The sequence below is a fragment of the Paralichthys olivaceus genome, chromosome 16 (genome assembly GCF_024713975.1).
Source record: "Paralichthys olivaceus isolate ysfri-2021 chromosome 16, ASM2471397v2, whole genome shotgun sequence".
Taxonomy (NCBI): domain Eukaryota; kingdom Metazoa; phylum Chordata; class Actinopteri; order Pleuronectiformes; family Paralichthyidae; genus Paralichthys; species Paralichthys olivaceus.
This window is the reverse complement of record NC_091108.1, coordinates 4297014-4323889: the sequence shown is the minus strand read 5'-3', so window position 1 is coordinate 4323889 and position 26876 is coordinate 4297014. Positions and strand designations below refer to the sequence as shown.

Sequence of the window (26876 nt, the reverse complement as noted above, 5' to 3'; positions counted from 1 at the left end):
AATTATGTTTTATCATTAGTATCTGCTTAAGAGTAAGAGTTGGTGAAAACACACACACACATTCGCACACACATCTCTGAATGGAGGGATCGATAGAGACCCACAGATTTACAGGGAGGTATTGACCCCTCTATAAAAACGCTAATCTATAACTCCATTACAGGACAGAGGAGCTGAGCTTCGAGGTCTGAGGTGAGGAGGAAAGGCGGAATTCAGGAGCATTAAAGTCTAGTAATCGTCACAATGGCAGCAACATCTTCTCTTAAACATTCTCTCATTCTGATTTCTAGTCGTGCAGCTACTTTTGGTTTGGCTGTATTTGTCTTGGAGATTGTAGAAGTGAACGGAATTGAATTAGTGAATCCTCACGACATTAAAAAATAAAATGTATTTACATATTAATTCATTAATTCAACAATCTAACCTGTATCGTTGGAAAACAGATCCAACACCCAGCATCTTTCCTTCGTGTTTTGTGAAACTAGTCGAACACTTTCTCAGATGACACCTGAGCTCCGTGCAGCGAACAGCCAGCAATAGATCCTTCTGGAATCTTTCATCGATACGGTTTCTCTGAGCTCGAGGCCACATGGATGCACGTTTAATTCAATCTGAATCTATTTCAGTTCACTGTCTGGAATTTACTTCTGGGTGTTTATGGAGGTGTCGTGACCCAAATTCAATCTTTGACCCCCGCTGACGGCAACTGGTCCCAATCATGAGGCTTCTCAAAGCAGGAGCGGACTGACGTTTAACGTTTAAACACATATTTGACAAGAGGAGCGGATCTTATTTAATAATACTTAAATTCATTGGTTCATTAATATTGTACAGTAATCAACACATGACTGTTCTAAAGAGAGGATCTTTCGAGCTGCTTCAGTTTACATGAGAGTCAGTGTTTGCTGTAGGTCTAATGCTTCTGACTGAAACTCCAGTAAAAATGATTGATCGGCGTCCTACAGCACAATCCATGATCACAACAATCCCAGTTTAAGTTAACACAGGAGTAAAACATCCTGAGAGCCTGCTACAAAAACATCTGTAAATCAGATTTAAGACTTTTACACCAGTCTCTGTCCTTTTTGTCATGAGGGCACTGACGCTGGTGCCTTTAAAACATTTTTCAGATGTGATTGCTTGTAAATCAAACTCACACAACATAATGAGCCATACATTTCAGATTACAGACACATTTAACGGTAAATGACACAATGTGCACGTCGGTGTGCGTTTCTCACCGTCAGCTGCTCGATGGGCTCCTGCAGCCAGAGGCGGATGAGCGTGGCCAGCGTGTAGTAGAGAATCAGCAGCATGATGGGATTCACAAAGTGGTACCACTTACGCTCCGGGTGCACGATGAGCTTCCATGTGTAGGAGCAGTTGCTCTGGATGATGGGGGAGATGCCAAATGTACTGCAGAGACAAGCGGACACGTGTGTGAGGATAGAGACAAACTCTTTGGGTACGGATTAACACAACACTGGATATAGGAACGAACGCAGATGTCAAATCAACGGACATAAGAGCTTGATTTATGAATTAGATTATACTTTATTCCACTCAAAGACTGTGTCTCTGTTTGAAGAGGTTACACTGAGCTTTAGGAAATTACACATGATGAACATATTCTTGTGTTGTATACGGAACAATTGTATGATCAAGGATTTAAAATAATTGGCAGATTAACTGGCGATGAAAATAATGATAATAGTTGCAGCCCAGTTTATCTCTCACAGTTTTACTCACTATTTTAAATAAAAAAAACTCTCCTTAGACTTTATTCATGAAAAAAACGAATCAATTCTTTGTTGAAGGGGACTTGGCTCCTCTTTCATTGAGAAGAATGAAGACGAAGGAAACACAATCACATAAAAGTCATCGACCAGTAGATTCAACTGTTCTCATTGAGATAAGTGATCTGGTTGATTCATTACTTTCGATTCAGTTCAGAATATTGAAGGTTTTGATCTTAAATCTCATTTAAACTGGTCCCGACTCATCAATCAGCTGATTCAGCTTTTCTCATCAGGATAAGTGTTCTGTTCAAGTCGTTACTTTCAGAGGAGGAGTCCTTCGGTTCTTTTCTTTCTGACTAATTTTCCATTCCAGAAACAAAGCCAGGATTGAGGAGGCGATGTTAACATGGAGGAGGTCGTGAACTCCTGAGCGGCCGGAGAAACAGGAAAAGGTCAAGAGGAAATATTGAAGAAAAAGAGGAATGAAAATAATGATGATAATTGTAATTGTGAAATTGATATGTTTTGGTTTAACCCAAAGAGATCATGAAAGGAAAAGATGAACAGGTATCACAGAAAATAATGAATTTCCTGATTCAACCACGTTAAATTTTTACTGATGTTTGACTTGTAGCTGCAGACGGTTTGATTCTTTCCCCGGAAATCATCCAATAATAACTGAATATTTTTTACTTTCCCTTCTCTTTAGTATTTTAGTATTTTTGACAACTGGACTTAAGGGCATAAATATATTATTATATATTGGTACAAGTACATTATTATTACAGCAACAGTCTGATGGTGCTAATTGAAACTCCACATGAAATCTCCACCTTGGAATCTGGGAAATGCTGAATATCTGTTTGTACCACGGAGGATGTCGTTTGATTCAGAGCTTTTCCTCTGAGCAGAACAAAGGTCATCTGCTCAACAGGAACTACGCTGACGTCTTCCAGTGACACACTCGGAGATTTAGAAGCCTCCCGGGTCTTTGCTTTTACACCATGTGGAGGAGCGAGCGGCCGCCTCTGACCCCACCACACTTCCTGAGCGGTTTCTCCTTACAGCTGGGGAAGGCCCGTCGGTCACATGACTGGGGACTTCCATTGTAAGGCGGAGAGGCAGGAAGCGGAGTGGAAGCCAGGCCTCTCATCGGCGTCACTCAGCACCGGCCCCGCGGCAAGGTCACTGTCAACAAGCAGGATCAGGGCAGGCACCGAGGTAGCGTATTGTCCGATGGGCGCACTTTACATATTACAACCATGAGAGTTTCCCTGTGAGAGGAAACAGCAGCAGCAGAGGAGGACGAGTTGCTTTTATCGTCACATTGGGCCTCAGTTTCTTCACACAGCGGCAGACAGAAATACCACAGCGCTGTGGAAAGTCAACACTAACGCACAAGGAGTCGGCGGATGATGAAATAGTCGGTCTGTTTGTGTTAAGATCCATCAAATAGGAATCAGGGCTGCGGTGAATTTCCAAATTTAGGCCTTCAAACACACAAATGAAGAGGTTTTTCCAAAATTACTCCCACTCTCCAATATTCACAGCAGGAAACTTGAGAAGGAAAATAAAGAGATGGAACTAAAGAGTCATTCATGGTGAAAATTCAGCTTTGTATCAGTAAAATCAGTTTTCTAATTTTAAATTTAAAAACGTGATGGTACCTATAACTTTTTTTAGTAAGTTTAAAGGTTTTTTCGACATCCAAAAAAGACAGGTATCTAGTATTTTACTAAATTTAGGATTTTAGAACCCAAACGAGGAAAGTATCCAGTGTTTTACTATATTTACAGATCTTCAATATTTTACTGAAGTTAAAGATGCAGGAGCCGCAAAAAGAAGATAGCATCTAATATCTCACTAAGTTTTCAGATTTTACAGAAAGGTAAATGGTATTTCTTTGACTTTGCTCCTACAACATCGACTTCAGATGGTTTTTTAAAAGGCCCAAACAGGTGAAAGTGTTCCAGTATTTCACAAGAAAAAAAAAAATCTTCTGTGAGGTTATCTTGGATCTTACTTAGGGAAGCTGATTTAGACGTTGGTGTTACTGTGTGGTCATTACAGCGTGCACACAATTACTGCCAGCGTGAGATGGTGTTGAGGAGTCCATTCATTCTAATGAGGTTGTGTTCTAACGAGAAACCTGTCAATGCGGCGCTGTAATCACACCTCATCTGTCCTCGGAAGGCAGGAGAGGAATGGGAGCTCGCAAGGTTTGTCCAAGGCAGCTCCGGCTATACATAGCTGTAAATAGCCTCGGCCCTGACACACAGCAGCACGGCTTTCAAATGAGAAACCACGAGATCAATAAATGCCTCCAACACCAAGGGCACAGACACCAGAGCTACAGTAATAAAAACTCAAACTGTTAAATGGAAACACAGTTCTGAAGTTGTGTGTTATCTGCTGCTTGTTATTCGGCTTTCGAGCTCCGGCGTGTGTTTTATCTGCGACCGAGACAATCACATGTGAGTGAATTTAACGGTTGGTCCCATTTGTGTGTTAATTATTTACTTCTTATTATTGCTATTCAGCATCTGAGCTGAAATATCCATAGAAATCAAAAGCAAACCTTCAGTGCATTCCTTTATTGTTGTTGTAAAATCATGGTTAATATATTCATGGGTAATTAACATTTTAATTAATTAGACCTCAGTAAAACAGTTAACGTGTTGAAGCAGAACTACCTTCTTTCGTCCAACATGGAGGAAACCTTGATTAGTGTTTGTTTGTATTGGTAAATAAACAGCATTCTCTGCATTCCAGCCCGTCAATCAAACACAATGAGCGTAGTGACCTGAGTACGCTCCCCTCTACTGAGTCTGCATTCATTACAGCCGGGACCAGCGCACGTTGGCAAGATGTGCAACCGTGTGGCTTCACTCCAACCACAGAGTCTCACCGCTGCGGCCACAGACAGCTGATTGTCTCCTCTCTCATGCATAATAAAACAACACTGGTTGTAGTGAAGATACTAAAAGCTCAGCCTCTGATATCGATGTTTGAAAGATCTCCACTCCAGCCGGGTTCAACTCTTTTTCTTTTTTTTTTTTGCCTTCTTGCTTGTTACAACTGTAAATATTTATTAACGTGTAAACAACTTGCTTTGGGCCCAATAAATATTTCTGAGTCAAAAGAGCTCAATCACTGTTGTCACGTCATATATGTACTGTCACATTATTACGTGGTAAGAGTATAAACTTGTGTTGTTTAACAAAAGAAAAACTCTTTCCAATATCCACTAGAGTGACAGACGAACTGAATTAATCTTTGGCTCACTGTTATTTGGAGACTGAATTTTGTTTAACCGTTGATTTATCTCCGTCTATGGGAAGAGCAGTGCCAACAAAGTTTAGTCTTTAGTTTAATTTACAGCCTCTCATATTTTTAGTTCTGAATAATAAAACCAGCTGATTTAAACAGGATAGATTGAGTGACGGGGCTCCACATGTGACTGACCTGATGTAGCCGTCGCCTGGTGGGATGGACTCCTGGAAGAACTGGAACTGGTAGAGGTAGAGGACGATGATGTGTCCGCCGCTGAAGATGGCCATCAGGACGCACATGCAGCTGAAGATGAGCGTGTCGAAGGTGCGGCACAGGGACCACCAGGTGCACAGGAACAGGAAGATGAAGAAGTACACAGCAGAGGTCATGGAGGGCAGCATGACGCCTGCAAACACACAGACAGTGGATCCAACGTCAGAGGTTCAATTAAGGGTTAATTATAATATAATATGTTTATCAGCAAAGTTTTTCCCAGAATTCTCTAAACTGCTTTGTTTTGATCCAGTTTTGTTCTTTATCTTTTATAAAGATTAACAGAACAAGAGAGCAGGAAAAACCAAAATAAAAATTACAATTCAAGTAAGTAAGGATTCGAAGTTCTGGTTCTGAATCGGCAACGATCAAACAACATAAAGAAGACACTTCAGATTCGATCAGAACGTCTCACCCGTCAATCCCAACAAGATGGTGACCACCACCTTCCCCGCGGTGGTGATCAAGTTCCCGATGATCTCCTTCACTTTGGACGCAACCTCCGCCACGATTCGCAGGACCTTCATCTTTGTACTCTCCTTCTCTTCCTCCACCTCCTCCTCCTCTTCCTCCTCTTCTTCCTCATCCTCAAGCTCCTCATCCTCCTCAGCCTCGTACCCCGCTTCGAAGTCCTCCTCGAGCAGGATGTTGTCGTCCAGGCTCAGCTTCTCCTCCTCTTCCTTTTTTTTGTGTGTGTGTGGGGGGGGGGGGGGGGGGGGGGGGGGGGTAGATTGTGAGTGACAGACAGATGAATGAAGGTGAGAGCTCTCCATGGTGCTGAAAACAGGTAGCACCACCACAATAATCCAAGTGTGCGAGTATGATTTTTTTTTTAAACTTTGACAAACTTTTTTTATAACTATTATTCATTTTGATGAGTTAATGACTTATTTGTTTTAATTTCTACCTTTTGTCATTTGAATTTTCTAAAACTGCTCTATGAATAAATATTGTTAATTTCAGTGTGCACATCCATCCTGTGGGTCCGTGCGGCCGTGGCTTTCAGTGTAATTAAACGTATACAGTCTGTGGCTCCAGGCATTAGCCTCCCTTTCACATGTTGGTTGATATCCAATACAGTTCGTTGTCGTTTCTGACCAACGATATCCCGTTCACCATGATTTCTAAATAACACATAAGGCACTAGATGAAGTAGCAGGTGGAAGAAGTCCTGTTTCGAATCAAAAATAATTTTCAGCTCAGAAGCAGAACTGACAGAAATAAAAGCCTGAACCCAACACAGGGTCTCCACATGAATTTTCTACTGTTTCTCAGTAATGCAGAACAAAGCCATCTGTGCCAGCGTGAGCAGCACAGCAGAAGTGAAAGGGAATGTGGCTTTAATTAACACAGAGTCATAAAGAGAAGCAAAGACTTGCCAGAGGACGGGGGCTATGTTCCAAGTCATCAACACCCGCAGGGATCTCTCTATTCAAACCTCTGCTCTGCTCCTCTGGGCTCATTAAGCCGAGTGTGGACAGTAAATGTATTGAGCAGGACAAGAGACCGTCCGCTCTGCAGGACGCTTCAGCGAGTAAAAATATTCATAAAGCAGAAAAGAGCAGTAAATGCGGAGCTTTTCTGTGTGACTGCATAAAATGTGAAGGCAGAATTAAACTATTACTGCTCTGAGATATGAAGTGTCATTGGAAATGTTGACGAGCTTCTACTCTGACAAAGACATAGTCCTTCGCATTGTCCAGAAATCTAAAATCTGTTTGTGTGAAGATGTTACTATGTTCATATTTATTAGAATATGAATCGACAGAGTTTTATTTCAAGTTTAAACCCAAAAAACTGTGTGAATCTACCATAATTCATTACTCTTGTCTTCGAATGAACTCCTGGATCAATTAGTCGATGGATTGATAGATTAGTCCAGCAGTTTCCAAACTTTATTAAACCATGGCAACCTCATAATGGTATTTCTATGGAATGAGCCAAACCAACTCTCCCTTTGTTTAAAAAGTATTTCATGGATACCTCGGGTCACTGAGGTATTAGAATGATGTTTCATGTTTGTTGGAGTTATTTTGTTTTCACAGAATCACAGATAATATGTACAAAATGTAGATAAATTAAATATCACATACTTTTCATGCAGGCAAACTGAATAAAACTTTTAAAATGAAACACTGATAAGAGGAAGTCTTTTCCTAAGATAAACTATTGCAGCTACTTTGAGAACCACATTGTTAATTAAAAGATCATTTACTTCTCTCCACTGTTTCGTGATTGTACAATGATTACGTTTGAGTTTTGGACTGTTGGTAAAATGAAAAAGACAGACAGTCACGTAGATAGACAGATTGAATTCAGAAGTCAGGCGCTGCATGTCATGCATAAATGAAACCCACTTGTTCCTCTGCTTCAAAGTCAGCGTTGTACTGAGCCATGTCCTCAGGCGGCCTCTTCTGGACCAGACTGCGGCACAGCAGCCAGATGGCCAAGCCGACCACAAACATGCCGATGTCAGGGATGAACACTCGGATGCCGTTCCCCGCATCTGCACCAATCACGCTGGGGGACAAACAGAGAGCTGATTCCTAGTATCTCCCAAAAAAGATTTGGAGGAATGTCACAGGCCAGGATCATGACCAAATGACGGAAAATGGGAGAGAGGACAGTAAACTGATCCAGTCATGGACGATCAAAGCTAACGTGAAACTGTTTTTCTGAGAAGTTCAGGGATTTGTGGTTGTTGGGTTAGTTCACTTTGACACTGTAGTTGAATCTGGCTTTGGCTATTTGTCACACGTCACCTCCCTCTGCTCGTCTTAATCTCGATTCAGTGAAATTGTCACTTCTTCTCCCCCTGACGCACAAAGACCGCAGCTGCACCCAACCAACATGAGAACAGATATTACTGCAGCAATTACATCCCTCAGAAAACTCTACGTATTCACATGAATGCATGGGAATCTGAATCTTTTCCGTTACTCAGCTGTTCTTTTTAATATGTTTTGTGCTTTTTATGTGGAACACCACCCACTTTAATGACGGCTCGCAGATTTTCAATGTATTGCTATTAACAAGTGAGAAAAATTCCATTCAAACAAAAAGGTCATGAAAGAGGGAGAAACATGTTCAGTGCCTTGACAATCGGAATAAAGCAGCGTAAACAATCCGCCCTGTTTTTAAAACAATTTCAGATTTTAACCAATTTATAATAATAATCACAATAATAAACAGTAGATTTTTGTTGGATAACAATTGTTCGTATTTGTCCCAGTCTGCTCAAACACATGAAGTCTTGCTCTGTGGAAAAACAAAGCTTTTGTTTTGTTATACAATTGTCTGCTCACCTCTGACTAAATACCACAAGGTTTTGTTTAAACAGGAAGCAAAACAGTGGCGGCCGACTGTTGCCTCGACAGCTGCGGTAACGTCAGGCTTCCAGAGATCCAGTGTGATTCATTTGTGCTACCGGAGGACGTGTTTTAACGAGGTGTCATGATTGCATGTACAGTTAAAGCGAATCAAAATGGTCCCTAAAATAGCAACCAGGCTTCAAAACCTCTAAAACTAATTTTTATCATCCGGACAAATTTCTGTTTCATTTTACGCAGCAATCACGGTGCATCCTGTGTTCGGACGCTGAAGTGTTTTCTTTACGTTTCACGCGGAGCTCAAAGTGTAATTAAACCGTTTACGATAAACGAAATGTACTGATGATTCCGCGGTGCCGGCTGCGGAGAAGCAGCTGAGTGAATGTTTGTGGGAAGATATACAACAACTGGTCACTTTAAACAGAGCCCATCTCACTGTGGCCTTGAGTGGAGATGAAGCCTGTAAAATTTAACAAGTCGAAAACAAAGTGCTAATCGAGACGGTGGAAAACGCACACTCAGATAAATAGTTGGACCTCGGGCCGCCGCTGCAGTTTAATCTAATCAAGGACGCCTGTTTCCATGAGCTTTATTGTTGTGCATCCTCACATGGATGAAAGAGGTGGAAACCATCAGAGCCAGACAAGGTTGAGCCACAGCTGCTTCAGTGACTCCTACTTTCCTCTGCTTATCATGTGAGAGAATTACAATAACACTGCACGCAGAGAGATCTGTCGTCGCCGCAATCTAACTACTGATGAAACAAATATGTCCGATGTATTATTTAAATATTAGCTGTTTATTAAGGATTTGAAAAGATCGAGCTTGATTTCCTCATTTTCCTCCATACAGGCAGTAAAAGGGGGAAGAGCGTCCGCCTATGCAGCAACTCCAGCTGTAAATATTGTATAAACTGTGATGCTCCTCAACACAAACAGGTAAATGCTGCGGGGATGAAATGTTTACAGCTCGACTTCCGCCACTTACAGTATACCGGCATCCACTGAGGGCTGTTGAGTACTGGAAAAAAGGACGTGGCTGAGTTCTGACATTCCCGTACTCAGGAAACCGCATCTAATACGATCACGGGGAGGAGGAGACAGACGCAGCGGCAAAAGCTTTGAAGAACACGCCTGTCAACCGAGAGTGTTCATCAAGAATCCACTCAAGGACAGACTCATGAATCCTGTCAGCAGAAAGAGGTGTTCGGTGTTATTGTGGGCCTGTTTATATATATATATATTTAAGAAACCTTGCATCCATCAACCTGTAAAAGAATTAGAAGAGAATAACTACATGTCTGATATTTGACAGAAGAAATAAAAATTGGTATTAGACTTTTCTGTGCGGACTTTAAGTGAAAAATACACCTACTTTAAAAAGGACCATTAAAGGTATCATCATATTTTATTGGATAAGTTATAATATAGCTGACCCTTCATTCCGTCAGGCACCAGTCACTGAGCTGAGTCCTACCACCTCATGAAGAAGCCCATCTGAGAGATGGATAGCTCCATTAAACCAAATCCACCTGCATATTTTATGCTGCATTAACGTCAGGAGAATATTAAGGATGTCACCAAGACTGCAGGAACAGTGATAAAATAAAATAAATATATGAAAATACATTATTAGTTGTGCAAATGTGCTGAATTCATTACATTCTTACCTCTCGAAGCCAATTTGTCGGATGGATTTCTCCCATGTGGAACCTGAACAGACAGATATTGATTTTTTTTTTTTTTTAAATCATCATTAAAACAAATCAAAGTAATAACAAACAGACAACGTTCACATGAGATATTTTTCATCCAGTGTACGAGCAGCTAAAAATTGCTGATTATTATTCAATATTACAACAATATGAAGAATGATGATAATTTTTTTCATTTATTACATAAATTCAGGTAAAAAGAAAATAAACAGGTTTCATGTGAGCTTTGTTTCCACAGCTCGTTCAGGCTGAAGTGTTCCTGAACGTCACTCCGGAGCCCAGAGAGAGATTTCCAGGTATTCAACTCTGCTTTTGTTCTGCTGCCAAAGACACAGCGTCTGTGACTTGAGCATCTCGACTCAATATGTCCGTTTTTTTCTCTTGGTATATTGGGTGATTAATTAGGCGCTGAACTGTTGGTGTGCACAGTGCGGAGAATTAAGATATGACAGATCAACTGTATAATAATAATAATAATAATAATTGTTAAAACCCTAATTAAAGCAAAGTAATATGTGAAGTAAGCTTGGTTGGGTTAGAAAGATTATTATACAGTCTAATTAGTGACACACGACTGTTCAAGTTAAGAGCCAGATTGGGTTAAGTGGACGACTGGATGAAGAGCAGGGCCAGAGACTTGCACAAGAGGAAATAAGGGCCGCTAGTGTTTTTGTAAAACCTAATAATGTGCCACAGAGGTTGATAAAGTTCATTGATCACTTAATGCCCCATTTGGTTCTAAAAATAGAAGCTTCAGCCTAAAATACGCCAAGAAAAACAGAGTGATTCCAGAATCAAAAACATCTGCAACACCTGACTTCATCCAGCCCAAACTGAGCCAGCAGGTGTCAGAGGAAACCCTGCGTTTGAAATCACACATGACGAACGCCAAGTTAGAGTCACGGTCTTATCCGTGGGAGGAAGAGACAAAGATTGTGTAACAATAGTGTAACTTTCCTCCCGAGCCGAGCACCAAAAATACCTGTCCTTCCTCAGAGTTAATGTGAACATCATAAAACACCCTTTGTACTTACTGGTCCGTTAACCTCTCAGCACCGCACCCTCTCCTCTGTCTCCGGGGCCTAATGCACGTTGCCCTTTTCCACAGAGATTGGTGATGTGCAGCGTCAACTTTTCACCACCTCATAACTATCATCGCAGAAACTGTACGCCGAGGAAGGATCCAGTAAATGCTTCATATTTGGGGGAACAGGACGTGAGGATACGGAGGAGCGGTAAAGGTCGACAAGTGAGATCACGGGACTCAATGACGGTCTATCCCTGAGGAGTTTGTCTCCAAACAGCCATTCAACAGGCTGTTCAACCTTTATGAGCTGGAGGAATATCAACTGCCGTCAGATTTCAGGGGCAAATCAAACTCGCTCGTACTTTTTTATGGTTTGTTTTAACTTTCTCAGAGGCCAGACGGATGCGGGTGTTGCTGCAAAGGACAATGACGACCCAGAAAGTTCAGATAATCACAGGAAAACGTTTTAACGTTACCGTGGTTTATACTGCTCTGTCACTCCCTGACAATTGAGTTGACATTATCTGAACTGTGGCGAGCACCACCCGGTTTATGGAAAACCAGTTTATACAAACACTTAATATAAATGCAAACGCAGAGTTGAGTCAGCGCAGCGGGACGACCGATGACTCCGAAAGAAGACGACTCCGCCTTATCTGGTGTCGCTGACCTGCTCCAACAGCTGGAGGTGTTCAGTTTGTGCTGGGTTTACTCCTCTAATGGTGTATTTGGCCGCAGTGAATAGAGGAAATAATATGAAGTCATCTGATGGGGGGGGGGGGTGACGGCCTCTCCTTGTTTACATTTGGCTGCCAAAAGGAAAAGGGTGTCGAGGGGCTAAGCACCAGATATAGAAATCTGAGATAAGGCATTTTCTCAGAATGTAGGAGGTGGATCAAGTGGACAAAGACGAATGTCTGGATTCCTGTTGCATATGAATAACAAAAATAAAAGGTTGGGTTAGGATTACATTAACGTCACGAAGAACAAATCCCTACAAGATGTATATAAATCATCGCAATGGAGCAAACGTCCAAATACATTTGTATGAAAGACATTGTGTTGACTTTCCACTCACATATTTAGATTATTGTACAGCATCCTTAGCGTCTCCTCAGCCTCACATTCGTTTATCATCGTGTGTGTGTGAAGTTAGATTCCCCCCCCCCCGCCTCATTAATTGTCCGATGACAGCCAGGATCCACCAGCTGCTCTGCTGCTTATACAGTATATATACAGAATATATACAGTATACACTTAAATACTCACGATACGACCAAACCCAGAGAGCTGATCACTGATAATTAACTCTGTTAAGGGTGTTTTGTTTGTTTGTTTGTTTGTTCATTTACAGGATTCAGCAGAAACTAGGGGGGGGGTATTTTGCACTTATTCAACACAGACATTTAAGGCCGACAGGAAATGAAGGGGAGAAGCGCAGGAGAATATCATACAGCGAGTCCAGGAACTGTTGCAGCGTGTGCTATCTAACCTTGGCTTGAGGTCGACCTGCAGTCTACACTTATTTGATGCCAGTTGGGTCCAGAGCTGTTTGTGTTCTACTTTTTGTTGTGGGATAACAAATCCCTTGAAAAGACCAAAACCAACAGTGTGAGTTAGTTAGTCTGTTTTTAAAAACACTTCACCACTTCCCTGCTCTGTCTGGTGCACCCAGTCCTGAGGCTATTTTCTGAAGATGTAAAACTTAACAAGACCAAAACAGAGTCTAACTGTGAAGGGCTCCACAGTTACCTTCCGCCACTTTATTTTAGTGTCTGAAGTCAGAGTGAGTAAAATTACCATCAAATATTCCACAATGGAAAAAAGTCATGTGTGAGCTGAACCTTGTAAAGTTACAGAGGTGAGCTGAGTGACAACAGCATCTGCGGAGCCGAGCAGCAGGCGTGGTTCAAAGTTCCTCACACACACACACACAGAAGAGCTTCGTGTTTTTTGAAAGAAACAGTATTTTCACTATAAGTACAGTGTTTGTGTTAGTTTTGGTTTCATTCATGATTCATACGTCTTGGTTTTGAATACCTATGAACCATTTTTCTAACAAGCGATGAGGTACACAGAAAAATGAGGTTGGTTATTTGGCTTCGTACCATCAGGGATTTATCTGTGAGAAAGCGTGTGGCTCTTGAGGCCTCAGTAATAAAGATTTCCTTGAGTGGATATTTAGTCTACCCTGTCTCAGTGGCTCGGTGTCTCTGCCTCAGACGATAAGGTTCGTTCTGCCCTCTGAGCAAAGTTGGCTGCAGCCGGACGCTGGAAAGTGAGGCTCTTCCATTAGAAAGAAGAAGTCATTAGAACACAAGGTCAGGGTCTGTCCCGCCTGGACACAAATTTCACAGTTTGATACGGTTTCATGAGAAGTTGAACGCCAACCATTAACGCCTCCTCTTACAGTGTTTGCTTTACTGGCAGCGAGAATCTGTGCCCATATGGCACAAGGCGGCTAATTACATTGAGGAATGTGTGAGATTCATAAATCTTCACAATGTGGCTAGATGTAATAAGAGCAGGGACGTGTGTTGAGGTTGTGAATTATTATCAGAGAGCATATTTTACCTGCTTCTGCCAGTGGAACATGTCTTCACTTAGTTTTTTTTTTTTAGGTGGAAACTTTTTGGGTGGTGAAAAAAGCTACACCCTTTCTTGTGATGTACGACCCCGTGACACCGCATCAACGGCTCAGGTCAGGGTGTGAGCACAGGGACGGCCTGTGTGATGGATGGGTCACACGTGTGCACACACTGTTGGGAACATGTGGCGAAATAAGCAGAGATTTCTTCCTTTTGGTCTTAAATGACAATGAAATTACCAAATCTGGACAAAACAGTGTCTGAGTGCCGGCACCTTAAAAGGGAAAGTTCACCCAAAAAAGAAAAGTCACTCATTATCCACTCATCACTAAGCCGATGGAGGAGCTGCAGCCAAATCCAATTCAACTGAAGTGAATGGTGACCGATTCCGGAGCAGCATGGAGACACTTTATGTTTCTTCTCTGTTGTTTTTATACATTTAAAGGTCCAGGGTGTAAGATTTAGGTGAAGAAAATCTATTTTTCTTTGGGCCATTTATATTTATCCATCCCTCCGTCGGCATAGCGGTGAGTAGATAATGAGGGACTCACCGACAAGTCGCAGAATCTGGCTAGATTTTCTCGCAGCCTAAAAAACCAAGATGATTCAGTAACAATTCTCGTTCTTCATATAGTGAGAAAATGTGTATATTATTAGTTTGTGTCGTAACATTATGATATTGCAAAAGTCGTTTCTTCTGGCACCACCTCATTAAAAACAAAGGTTGGATTGTGGCTTTGGTCACCTTTGAGTTCTACGTCCAGACCCAACAAACCTCACAACTTCTGGAGCTTGGACTATAAAGGCTGCAGTGTACTCACAGTTGAAGTCAGAGCTGATGGAGTTCCCGGCCAGGAGGCTGTTGACGGTAATCTGATAGATGATGTGGAGCAGCAGGAAGGACATACTGGTGAAGCACAGGGACTGCAGCAGACGCCCTGTGTGGCCTGCAGGAGGAGAGAGGGCTGAAGTGAATTCACCACCACCACAAACTCTCACTTTTAAGGATTTCCACATGTTATTTCAAGACTCAAACACAGAAAAAGTATATTTCTTTCATCGTCTGAGCCACTGAGACATTTCTGAGTTGTGCAACATTAAAAAGTGTCTCGTATTTCTGGATTCTCAAAGTAATCTCAGGGCAGGACCGTATTTGAACATGGACAGCTGTTTCCTATAGCAAAACTCAGAACAATGATTCATATTCATGCGATCAGCTGTGGTGCTGCTTCGTATGAACCGGTGAGGACAGTGGAGGTGACTGGGAGAGCATCCAAGGGGGATTTTCAGTGGATCATGACACATATCCTTGACCGTTGAGCTAAGCTTATTTTGGTTGAAAAGTCAAACAAACATTCCTGTGGCCTACGAGACCTCTAATTCTCTCCGAGCCCCCAGCTGATCGGCGACAGAGTAAAGCCAGACCTCGTACCTGATCTATCTCTCTCTCTCTTCGGTTTCCGGTTTGAAAAGCTTTGAAAGTTCGAAGATGAATATTTGGCTTTTTTCAAAACCATAACTGCAACATATCGGCGTTGACGGACCCAGTGTCTTCACTTTAGGCACAATTAGGTAAGAACACAGTTGTGAGTGGACGGTACTGATCCGAGGAGGGATGGATGAGCGGAGTCTGAGGAGCTGCCACAGCTGTTCAACACATGGACATTTTATAGTGCCCCTACAGGTATTTGGGATAATTTCAGGAGTTGTTATGGTGATAATTCTCGACAGTAGGATTTTTTCTGACAGGCAAAATAAAAAATGTTGATCCTAAGGGAAGGATGAGTCTTTGATGATGTCATTACAATATCCCTTGCCGCCCCTGAGAGAATAAAGTGTATTACATATCTGCACAGTTTATTCCACTGGGTCTTCGCGGGGCATCATCTCCATCTTATTAAATTTACTGCATCCTTGCCGGGAACACATAATAGCTGCACTGTAGTGGTGGCACAATACTCTGGCAAAGCACTGCTGCGGAGCCTCAGGCCGCTGAGGGCGAACTTTATCAAATGTGCAACAACACAGCAGCGTGTTAAAATGTTGAAGTGAAAACAATTGGTGGTAATTTCCCATTGCAATTCCCAGGGAGGGAGAAGAATGCTTGTAAATATGAGGAGTGTTTGCAAGCTTCTGCATCCAAATTGGTCCGAGGGCTCTGGACAATCCACTGCTTTGGCTCCTTTGACCTTTTTTTCCTATTTGGTGAACCAGTATTTTTGTTTGACGGCCGTTTGTCTTGGTTTCCTCGTGCTCTTCTCCAGTAAGTATTTTTCGCGTCACTTCATTAATCAGTCTCAAAGTGCCTCCTCAAGAGTATTCTTAAAAATGCTCCAAAACAGAGGGCATTGTTTAGATTTGAAAGTTACTGCTTTTCCTCTAATCAATCAGAGAATCCATTTCAAAACATCTGATTTAGCCACATGGAAAAGTTTGAGAAACAGTTTGAACACCGACGCAATTTGGCCCGTTTACAGAAGCCTGGGCCAGATTTGAGAATAGAGAAGAAAAAACACGTCTCAGATCTGGAGAAGGAACAATAAGGATGGATGATGAACGGAGGAGAAGTGTCCAAACCAGACAAGCTCCGTTAGAAGCTAAAACACAAACCTGGTAAATCAAGCATAAGAGACATTTATACAAATCCATGCTACAGTGGTAAAAGACTCTCTGAGGGAAGTGATCATGTCAGTGGCCATTCAAACGAGGCGCATAGCACCTCTCTGTAACGGCTGCTGCACATACAGGAGGATTAGTTTAGATTCTGTTCACTGCCACTGAGAATTTAATGCCTTCAAGAGGCAGCGGAGCCAAATACTGCCAATTAAGACATTAGAGAGTAAATCACAAACAACCACTGGAAGTTTGTCTGCAGATCTGGAACGGAGAAGTGAATGCTGCCGTGTCCTCGGGCACCGCCGCGGCTTTTTGTAAGCAAATGATACCTGATGCATTATTTATGTTTAACATTTGGTTTAAAGCAACTTTACAGATTTAGCTGCTGCATGTTCTCTAAGACTGAGCAGACAAGAATCAAACAGACCATCAAAACAAATTCTGCTCCATCTCTTTTTCTGTATGAAACAATTAATTAAATGTAACTGCACAGTTGTATTTTTGTAAGGTTACACTGTCAGTGTATATTCTGAATGTTTACACAGTTCGCATTGTTTGATGAAGTGAGCAGTTCTGCAGACTTTAGGAGATAAACATCGACTCCACAGATTATCTCGTTAATATTTCAGTCAGGAATAATTATTAACACTTGACACAGGACAGTACAAACTTTACAATTTTACAAAATCCTGTGGAGCTCAAGCGAAATGCTTTTCAGCCTGTTTGTCCTGCGATAGTTATACTTTCCACTCATTTTACAATCAGTAAAAATAATCCTGCAGCTGAGACCGTGTTCACTGTGACGTCCTCACGCTGATTCTTTCTCCTGCCGTCCTGAAGACAGACATGTGAGGACAACACATGAGGATCAGGTCCTGGCAGGTTTCACAGATTATCTCATACTGTCTGACACCTCAGGCAATTTACACGATAGTTTTACATTTAATGCAACGAAGGTTACATAAGCTGACGAAATCTATCTACCAGAGTTTCTCACACGTGCGTATCTGCCGATTCTGATGTTTAATTAATCGCTCAAGTTTTTTTTAAGCAAAAATCTTCTTGTTCCTGATCCTTTTTTTCTCTGGTTTATATCATGAAACATCTTTGGATGTTTCACAGTTGGTCAACGCTAAGCAACTAATAAATGTAAAGAAAACAATCAGCAGATGAATCTCATATTACAATGGAAGTAGTAGCTTGTTGCAATCTTGTTTGTATCCCAAGAAAACTTCACCTAATTATTTTAATTTAAAAAAAACCCAGTGTTGTTTCTTTTTGCTGTCCACTCATGTCCAAAACATAGATCAATCTTGACACATCTGTTGAAGTCAACATGCAGCTTTACTAAAAGACTCCTCTCGTTAACTATTGATGAGAGTGTGAGTGGTCCACTTTATTTCCTCTCTCCTCTCCTCTGCCTCTCTTCCTCCTTTACTTCCTGACTGTTACTTCAGCTGGAGATGAGCGCAGACGGCTCTCGGCCTGGATGTTGTTCCTGCCGCCGATATGGGTTTATGTATTATTAAACACGGCATGTGGTCTCCGACAGAAACTCATATAATGAGCGGTCTGAGGGGTTGTGCTGTTAAATGCTTTGCGGTGAGGGCAGTGCATAAAGGCGTGGCGGAACTTGACGACCACAATCCCACATTTACCACCTGTGAGGAGACGAGTCACCTCTGTCGCTTCTCGTAAACCTCAGACGTGCAGAGTGATTCACGTCTCTTGGATGAGCGATCGCTGGACCATGTCAATGTTCACGTGGCGAGTGTGGGTTTCATTTTTCACATTTTCAAAATACTGGAGAGCTTAACAACCAAACCACAACTGAACATTCACCAAAAACACTTGTGTGTCCAATTTCCTCTCTTTAAAGTTTTTATTTTTACATGTGCACAAAAACCAAAGCATAAAATGATCATATTCATCAAGTGGATATGAGGTCTGGCCCAGATGGACCGTAGCTTCCTATCTCAGATCTGGCTTGCTGTGCATCATTTTTATTATTACAGATGGACTCGTGCCCGCACTGAGCCATATTACCTTTCATGGACTCACACAGGTGCCAAATCCATCCTCATCTCAAAGAAATTCAAGTCCCCTGGAGAAGGCTTGTGTTACAGAGAACAACAACTCAAACTGGAGACTTTTTGGGAAACAGTCGTGCGATGAGACAACATGAAGCCGGTGAAACGTGCGAAGCTGCGAAGAGAAATCTTACCCTGCATCGACGTGATTGAAGGCTCTGCAAAGAGCGGGATGAGCAGGAGGTAGATGAGGTAGACGAAGGACAGGGCATTGTACCTGAACAGGCAAGCTGCGGAAACACACAGAAAACAGGCACATTCAAGTCACAATCAACAACAAATACTTTTTAAAGCTTCAATACCAGTACTGTAAAAGGGTATTTACAGCTTTTAGGGCAATACTGCATTACATAACTTGTGGTAACCAGCTGCTTTGTCATGAGTCATCACAAATCTGAGAGGAACATATGGTGAAGGTCAATAAAATGCTTCTTATAGAGAAGCTGCTCATACCAGTAAATAACATTCTTCCACCCAGACCTCACCCTCACACGCCTTGTGATCTGCTCGTCTGGGCTCCGCTGCACAAAGAGCCTGAGCTTAATTCAGTCATTCAGGGAATCGACATTTACTACAACAATCACCCGACATTTAACCGACTGCCAGAGGTCAGATCTGCTGCTCTGTGAAGTGTGAGGCTTCACACAGTGCTGCTCTGTATCATGTGTGATGATTTCATTTTGCTAGAATCCTTTAGAATTTCATGGATTGTGAGACTTTATTGAAACTGGATCCTTCTTTTATGAGAAAAATCTGGAACAGAGCAGATCAGAGAATACCCACCAAAGCTCTGTCACGCAGCAGATGTCCCTAAAATGTACGATGCAGCGTCGAAAACAGGAAAATCAAGTTTGGGAGCCAAAACTCTGAGATGACACTCGGCCACATGGAGCAAGAGTCTGATTTTAGTGACTTTGATGAAGGAAGAAAGTGAGAGCTGATAAAAGAATGTACTCATTTTACATTTGTGTTATTTTTGCATTTTATTTTGGTTAAATGGTTACCTCATTGTAAACTTTCCAACTTTGGGCTTCAGACTGTGTGATACGACTTTTTCCACCGTTTCCCGACATTTTATAGATTTAATGATTCGTAGATGAACCAATAAAAAATTAGCTGATTAACTGAGGATGAAAGTAATCGTTAGTTGCAGCGGTATACTTTGAATTCAGTCGAGCTTGAATTTAATGAGCCGTTTCATTTGTTGCTACACACTGGATTATGTAACTCCACACTCCACTCCTAACATTAACACCAAGCACACTAGAGAAGTCGTTTGAGCTCATGATGAAAGTTAAAGCGCTTGAGTGCAAACAAGACTTCCAAAAACCATTAATTGATGCATTGATCTGCAGCACACCTCATTTCCCCGAGTGGCTCTGACCATCTGCGCTGACCGAGGCTTTTACCAGTTAAACGGCTCGTGTCACCTGCTGACTAAACATCAGTTAAAGTGAACCAGGCAGCAGAGAACACCACTTCAACGCTGGAGCTCGTACATCACAAACACTGAGTTCATCCGTAAATTCAACTCAGGAAGGTTTTTGTTGTCAGCTAGCAGGATTGTGCAGAAATTACTCAACCGTGCAGAATCCAAACAAAAATACAAATAGTGAATTTGATGTGGTTTCACAAGGGGGACTGTTGGGCCTCGGCGGAAGTACACACTCTAATGAGGGATATTCTCGTCATGCAACATTTACAACTCGCAGTTTTACTTGTGTGATAAGCTGTTTATCTAGTAGCTGTAGGGAAGGAAGTGCACAGTGACGTTGTATAAAATGTGGACCCACCGTCTGGCCTCCCAGATTTCTTATAGCACTTATATCAACAAGCACAAAGTTTATGACCTGGTCGACCTCGTGAGTCACCGTAAGTCTCAGAGATCGTCCCGTCGAAGCAGCTACGGGTCTACAACTACTGAAAAATGACATTTAACTGGTGCTTTTATTTATCTTTGCGCACTCAATGGACCTATTCATCGACACTGCCGGTGACTTTTCCCGTGCCAGAGCTCCAGTGAGCGAACCTGCTCGTTTTCTCGGTGCTCAGATCGAGACCAATGAAAACTGAAATAAAAGTTTTAAAAATAGAAATAAATATCGCTGGTGCTGTCGTCTTCGGGGCAAAGCACAAACATCTGTAGATTTGTGATTGAGCGGCAAGTTTGAATGAATGACTGACATTGTGTGTGAATTCTGAAAAACCCAGAATATAATGGCACAAATAAAGCACTTTATGATTATCGTTCTTTTTTTTTTTGTTTTAAACAAGTAGTTGAGATCTTTTATTTATTCGAGCCGAACTCTGCACCATTTCCTTCCCCACCCACTTCTTTTTATCTCGGTTTAAATGTGGCATTAAATAAGCTCCAAAAATGCCCACTTTGCCCAAGTTGGCAGCCTGAGACCGGCAGCCCCCGTTATTCATCTGCTCAAATACAAATCTATTGCAGTCATTCTGTATCTGTGCTGTGAGGAGATAATCAGTCTGTATCTGCGTGGCTCTGCTCCAGCTGCCTGCCTGCAGACACTTGACCGCAGTCTTCCTGACCATTTGCCTGTGTGACTCACCAACGGAGGATTTCTGCACAGGGAATGAAAATAAACTGCCATTGTTTTCAGACATCAAATTACTGAGAAAAAAAAAAAAATCCCATCTACGGGTGAATCAGGCTTTTGTCTTTCCCAGTAAAATCTATTATTACAGACACATGCAAAGCCTTGACACTAGAAGCAAAGTGAAACCAGAGCCAACCGCCTTCAGAGTTTGAGCCCAAAAACATAAATGTGGTGATGGAAGATAAGGCGGTGCGGTGCCTGGCCAGGCCGAGCACGGGGGAGATAACAGAGGAATCTAAATCCACAGAGCATACCACATTAAGTCACTGCTTTTTTCCTGGTGTGTTTATAAAAAGTTTCTCTGCATCATCTCATCAACAAATAAAAACAGTTTGGAAGTTTTTTTTCAACATTTTTATTTTTATATATATATTTTTTTATTTCATTCAAATAATCTGATAATCAATTTCTCAATTAACTGTTTATTAATTAATACAAACAGGAAATATTTTTGCATTATAAGAGTAAACAAGTCAACAAAACATGGTTTTCATATTATATTTTTTAACTCTTTCTCTAGATTAATTATTCAGTTTGGTTCATGTCCCATCCACTAACATGGAGGAGCTATACTGCAGCCAGCCACCAGGGGGAGTTTATAATGTTTTGTCTTCACTTTTAGGGAGCCGTCCATCTTTATATATTGGTATATACATATAGAATATGTTTAATATCTGGTTTGTATTTTTAACTCAACGATACAATTTAAACTTAAATTTGAGTTTTAATTGAAAGCTATTTGTAACAAGCAGTATTTCTACAGTCAGTTCATCTCTGCTGCTAAAGCGTGGCTGCTTGTAGCTTGGTGACGCACCAGCACAGCACGGAGGAGCGATTTGTAAGCAGAAATTGATTTTGTCTTAAATTGCCTGGAATGAAAACCTTAAAAACATGGTTGCAGTGATGCACGTCCACTTCTGTCTGTCTTCAGTTGTGCTTTACTCTGCTGCAGCCAACGCAACACAACTGACCTGCTGCTGTCCGGAGATCCACGCATGTTCAATGTCGGCTCAGACATCTGGGAAACTACATGCTCATAATCATGTTCACACTCCAAACCCGTCCAGTAAACACATAAACAGGGGCCTGTTTGATCAGCCAAACTGCAACTGTGTGCAAATGTGTGTGTGTGTGTGTGTGTGTGTGTGTGTGTGTGTGTGTGTGTGTGTGGTAGAGGGACTGTGTACACACAGGCCCAGCAGTTCTGCACTTTTCAATAGAGGTGCTGTCAGATGGCCAACAGAAAACACAGACTTCAGCAGACGAGTCTTTCACTGGGACACGAGAACAGGGATCTGTAAACGTATATTACTCTGCTGGACATGTGCAGCAAGAGAAGTGTAGACGTTTGGAGTCGGACAACATCTGCTGGGCTGTTTATTCAGGACCACGAGCACAAAAACTCACTTTACCGTCAATCACATGACATCGAAACCAAAACTATAAGAAGTGGGAGGAAACCAAGAGACAGAGAAGACGTAAAAACTCAAATCCTTGCTATGACAAACAATGAAGAAAAACCAATTAGCAGCTTTAGACTGTTTGCTGATGGTTATTGATTCATTCAGTAGTTTGATTACCTCCAAAAAGGATCTTTCTCTGTTCGTAAGCAAGATTAGACAAAAATAAACTGAACAGATTTCCACAAAACTTCCTGGAAGGATGTGGAGTCAGGGAAGAACCATAAAATATTAGAGGGGATCTGGATTCCACTTTCTTCAACATTGTGAGAGCGTTTTTCCTCATTTGTTTCTCATCATTCGTGGATCTTGATGAAGAAGGGAACTGATTTCTGTGAGTGTGTTTAATTTGGTGCAGCTTGGTTGAATTTACTGTTGGGCCCTGGCGGAGGCATCCGCTGGTTTTAATTAAGACGAGATCCTCTGACAAAAACAGAGACGACAGAAAACGCAGGTTGTGAATCAGGTGATGCCGATGACCCTCTCTCCTCCCTGACGCCATCTGTACTCACATACGTTCCCCTCCGTCCACTTTACATTTGCTCCATCCTGTCGGCTGCACGGCTGCAGAGTAGCTGTGCTCATTTGCACTTTGAAAAAACATCAAATATTAAAGGTATGTTTACGATAAAAGGGGAAGGCAATTCTTCTCTCCCTCACAACCGCATTATTAATTCATACTGTTAAAACGACTTTCCACGAATTAATGGAGACAATGCATGGCCTGACAATTGCTTTTGGAAATAAAGGGGGCGTCGGGCTGTCAATTGATGCATTATGGTGGTACTGAGTGGGTCTTATCTATAGAAAGCATGCTGTTAGCTTCCACGTCAGCATAATAAGTCTCACACAGACACCAGAGTGGAACCTCAGTGGCAGTTAGACGCTAATCTCTCTTCATTTGTGGCCTACCACAGAATTACTGCCACAAAACGCAAAGTAAACTGCATTTAATAGAGTCTGCATCCGAGGCGTCGTCATACCGCCGGCTTCATCTCCACAAATCTGCATCTAAGTGCGTGACCTGTCCGTCATCCTGTCCGTCATCCTGCTCGAAGCCGCTGAAGGTCACCGTTGGGTCCAAATAAGCCGCCAGGTTTGATGTGTGACTCACAGAAATCTGCATCTCGAAAGAATGAATCGAGCGAAAACATCCAATAACACAGCGACCACAACATCTCCCTGCGTGGAGAACTTTTCTTAACAAAGTTAGAAAACGCTGTAAACAAACCAACTGAAGCTCGGAGGAATGAGAAACAACACACGACATGTAGCTCTAACACTGTCAAGGCTGTGTAAATGTTAATCAATAATATTAACACAACTCCACGTCCAGGAGCAGCTAATCAATCAATAACAGCACAAATGATTCAATGATGACTCATTAAAAGCCACCGGGCAAAACTCAGAAACCACAATGGAAACTATCACATCAGTTCTGTGGAGGCACATGTGTGTGTAAGTGCTACTGCAGTTCAGTGTATTTTTCAAACCTCTTGACACCAAAATGAATTTCTTTCTCTCGTGCAAATTGAAATAAAACTGATTCAAATGAAACAGAAGAGTTAGAAAGTTTGTGATGTGGGGATGTTAGTACCAAACATTATGACGAGACATTTCCAGACTGTCACCTAAACACTGTGCAGCGACAGGATGTTCTGTCCTTTTACTGACTCCAGTAAAAATGTGACAGGTGAGGATCGGTGCTCACACGTGATGTGGTTTGTAATTTCTTTAACAGCTGGTGTGTGACTCTTGTTTGGGTTCAGTTTGAAAGCTCAGATCTCAGAGGTGAGGAGGGACGAACTGTGACCTCCTGCCTCACGGGGTCAAACAGAAACCATCATACATTCTGAATAAATGCTCACACAAGCATAAATCTGCTGCTCTTGACATCCTACACACAAAATATTTAAAGTTTGCACCATGAGAGTTTTAATTTAGGTCAGATTATTAGTGTGCAAAGGTGGAAAAGAGGAAAAAGGGCAATTTTTAGATCATAAAAACATAGAAAGTCAAATGTTCAGCCCTCATTCAGCTGGATTTCAGTATGAACAGATGTGAGGGATGGTGGATTAACTTCATCACTATTAATTGATCAATCATTCAACCACACCTCGCAGCAGCAGCAGCAGCAGAACAGGCCAACACAGACGCGTAAAAACATGGATCAGAGACAAACTCACCGGCTGCGAGACACACAGGCAGCAGCAACCTGAAGATCAGCCCGCACACCACCTCAGAGGCCATGGCTCCGGGCAGCCCGTGTTTGAATCCAGGTGAAAGAAGCAGAGGGATTGTCTCTCTTAAGATTTCTCTCGCATCCCAAACTCCTGCCGCTCTGTCAAGTCAAATCCCAGCTGGCGTCAAACTAGTGCGCTCCTCCAAACGGCCACATCGGCTCTCCGTCATGACACCTGGACCCCGGTGGTTATTCCACAGTAACCGAGGTTCCCTGGAGCAAGCATGCCACCGGCGAAGGAGGCCACCATAGTGGTTTAGAAGCTCTGGAGCGTTAAAGTCATGTTGGAGCTGCAGACAGACTCAGGTGCGCGCAACACGGGGCTGGCACGGCGCGTAAAAATGCCGGAGAAAGGAGCCAACAAGTCTCCAAGACCAATTAACGTTGTTTTTTTTTTACAACTAAACCACATTAAGAAGAAAAGTACCAAACACTTGTCAGTCAAAAGACTCGACTTTTATTAAATAACGTGATGGGAGCGATGAGATGAACCGGATAAATGAGCCACCTCTCCTCCAGTGCCTCTGCTGAAATTGGACTTTCTGACTTCTGGTGTGGAGTGGGCTCTCCAACAGGCGGCTACAGGGCGAGGGTGTGACCGACAGCCGGTTCAACCAATCAGAAGTCTCCCTCTGCCACCCGGCCCAGCCCTCTGTGATAATTGGAAGCAAGAGGAGGTGGATGCAAATACAAGCACTGAAAGAAAAACGCACAACTTTTGTTTTATTCCACAAAAAAAAAAAAAAAAACACAAAGTCCCAGCTTGGTATTTAATCAACATATTTAGATCTATGAGCATCAAATGAACTGAAAGATTTCTCTCACCATCGCGTCCCTGCAGGTCCGGTCCAGTTGTGATATTGGAGAGAAACAGGGACACCCACTGGTTGGAGACCAGCCTGCACGGAGCAGCTCACTTTCCTTCACCCTGATTACAAACAAACAAACAGGACACATTTCTCCTCTGAGGCAGGAAAATCATTTTTAACCAGAATGTTTTTTCGGTCCCTGAAATAATAATGAACCCTGCAAAACAGGAATCTTCTGTAATCCAATTGTCCCCTGAGTAAACAAGACGAGTATCATGACTCAAAGTGCTCCGAGATGTTTATACAGTTGGGGACATGTGAGGTGGTTTGCATCATTGTGGTGAAAGTTGTTGGATGTTGTGTCGTCCAGAGGTTGAATCCTTGTTACTGCTCCTGCAGCGTCCTTAAGAAACAATAACTATAATAACTGTATCTCACAACTCACAACTGACCTGAGGACAACGAGAACACTAAACTCTGAACACCTACTGCTTTAAACCCTTTGGAGAGAATACTGTTTTCATCCCTTCTTTTCTTTTCATCATCAAAATGAGAACGACAACACTCTCATGTGTCTCAGTGCTAATTCTCCTAAATCCTCTATGAGAGTTTCTACTGGAAGGATTAACATCTCATTTCCAAAAGATCTCAGAGATTTAAAGAGTCAGTTAAATCAAGAACTATCAAAACTAAAGCTGTCAGTAAAAAGTTTAATATTTCTTCTTGATCTATCATAAACTGTAAATACTCAAACATACAAGTATAAGTATGAGTTGAGTTTCATACTTGTGAAGATCAGTGACTGTGTGTTTGGGGTCATCGTCATGCTGGGAGAAATAAAATGATTTATATCTTTTCCTCTTTCTCTACCAAAGAAATGAACAGACCTTGCTCAGTGTTTAATGACGGAGCGTGACAGAATCCATCATGTTGTTCCGCTCATATTTTAGTGTTTGAGTTAATGAGTCACTGAAACTTGAGGTAAAATCTCATGAAGATGCCTGGAGCCGCTCCAATGGGAGTTTTTCTGACCTTCGTTTTTTAACGTTATTTATTCAGATGTTTCTCTGAGAGTCTACACATGTTTGTTTCTTG

The 26876-nt window shown here is 42.0% G+C and overlaps 1 protein-coding gene across 6 annotated transcripts in view; it reads right to left on the bottom strand.

Moving 5' to 3' along the window:
- The window catches only part of LOC109643851 (piezo-type mechanosensitive ion channel component 2), a 62486-nt gene extending 36979 nt beyond the window's left edge, over positions 1 to 25507 (bottom strand). For all 6 annotated transcript variants that reach the window (XM_020109107.2, XM_069510579.1, XM_020109137.2 and 3 more), the window contains exons 1-8: positions 24917 to 25507; positions 18784 to 18879; positions 14765 to 14890; positions 10284 to 10326; positions 7643 to 7805; positions 5701 to 5965; positions 5205 to 5418; positions 1242 to 1416 (exon numbers count right to left, since the gene is read on the bottom strand). In XM_020109107.2, coding sequence (XP_019964666.2) covers positions 1242 to 1416; positions 5205 to 5418; positions 5701 to 5965; positions 7643 to 7805; positions 10284 to 10326; positions 14765 to 14890; positions 18784 to 18879; positions 24917 to 24980 — 1146 coding nt within the window. In that variant the 5' untranslated portion in view covers positions 24981 to 25507. The remainder of the gene's footprint in view (positions 1 to 1241; positions 1417 to 5204; positions 5419 to 5700; positions 5966 to 7642; positions 7806 to 10283; positions 10327 to 14764; positions 14891 to 18783; positions 18880 to 24916) is intronic.
- Between the last annotated feature and the right edge of the window lie 1369 nt (positions 25508 to 26876).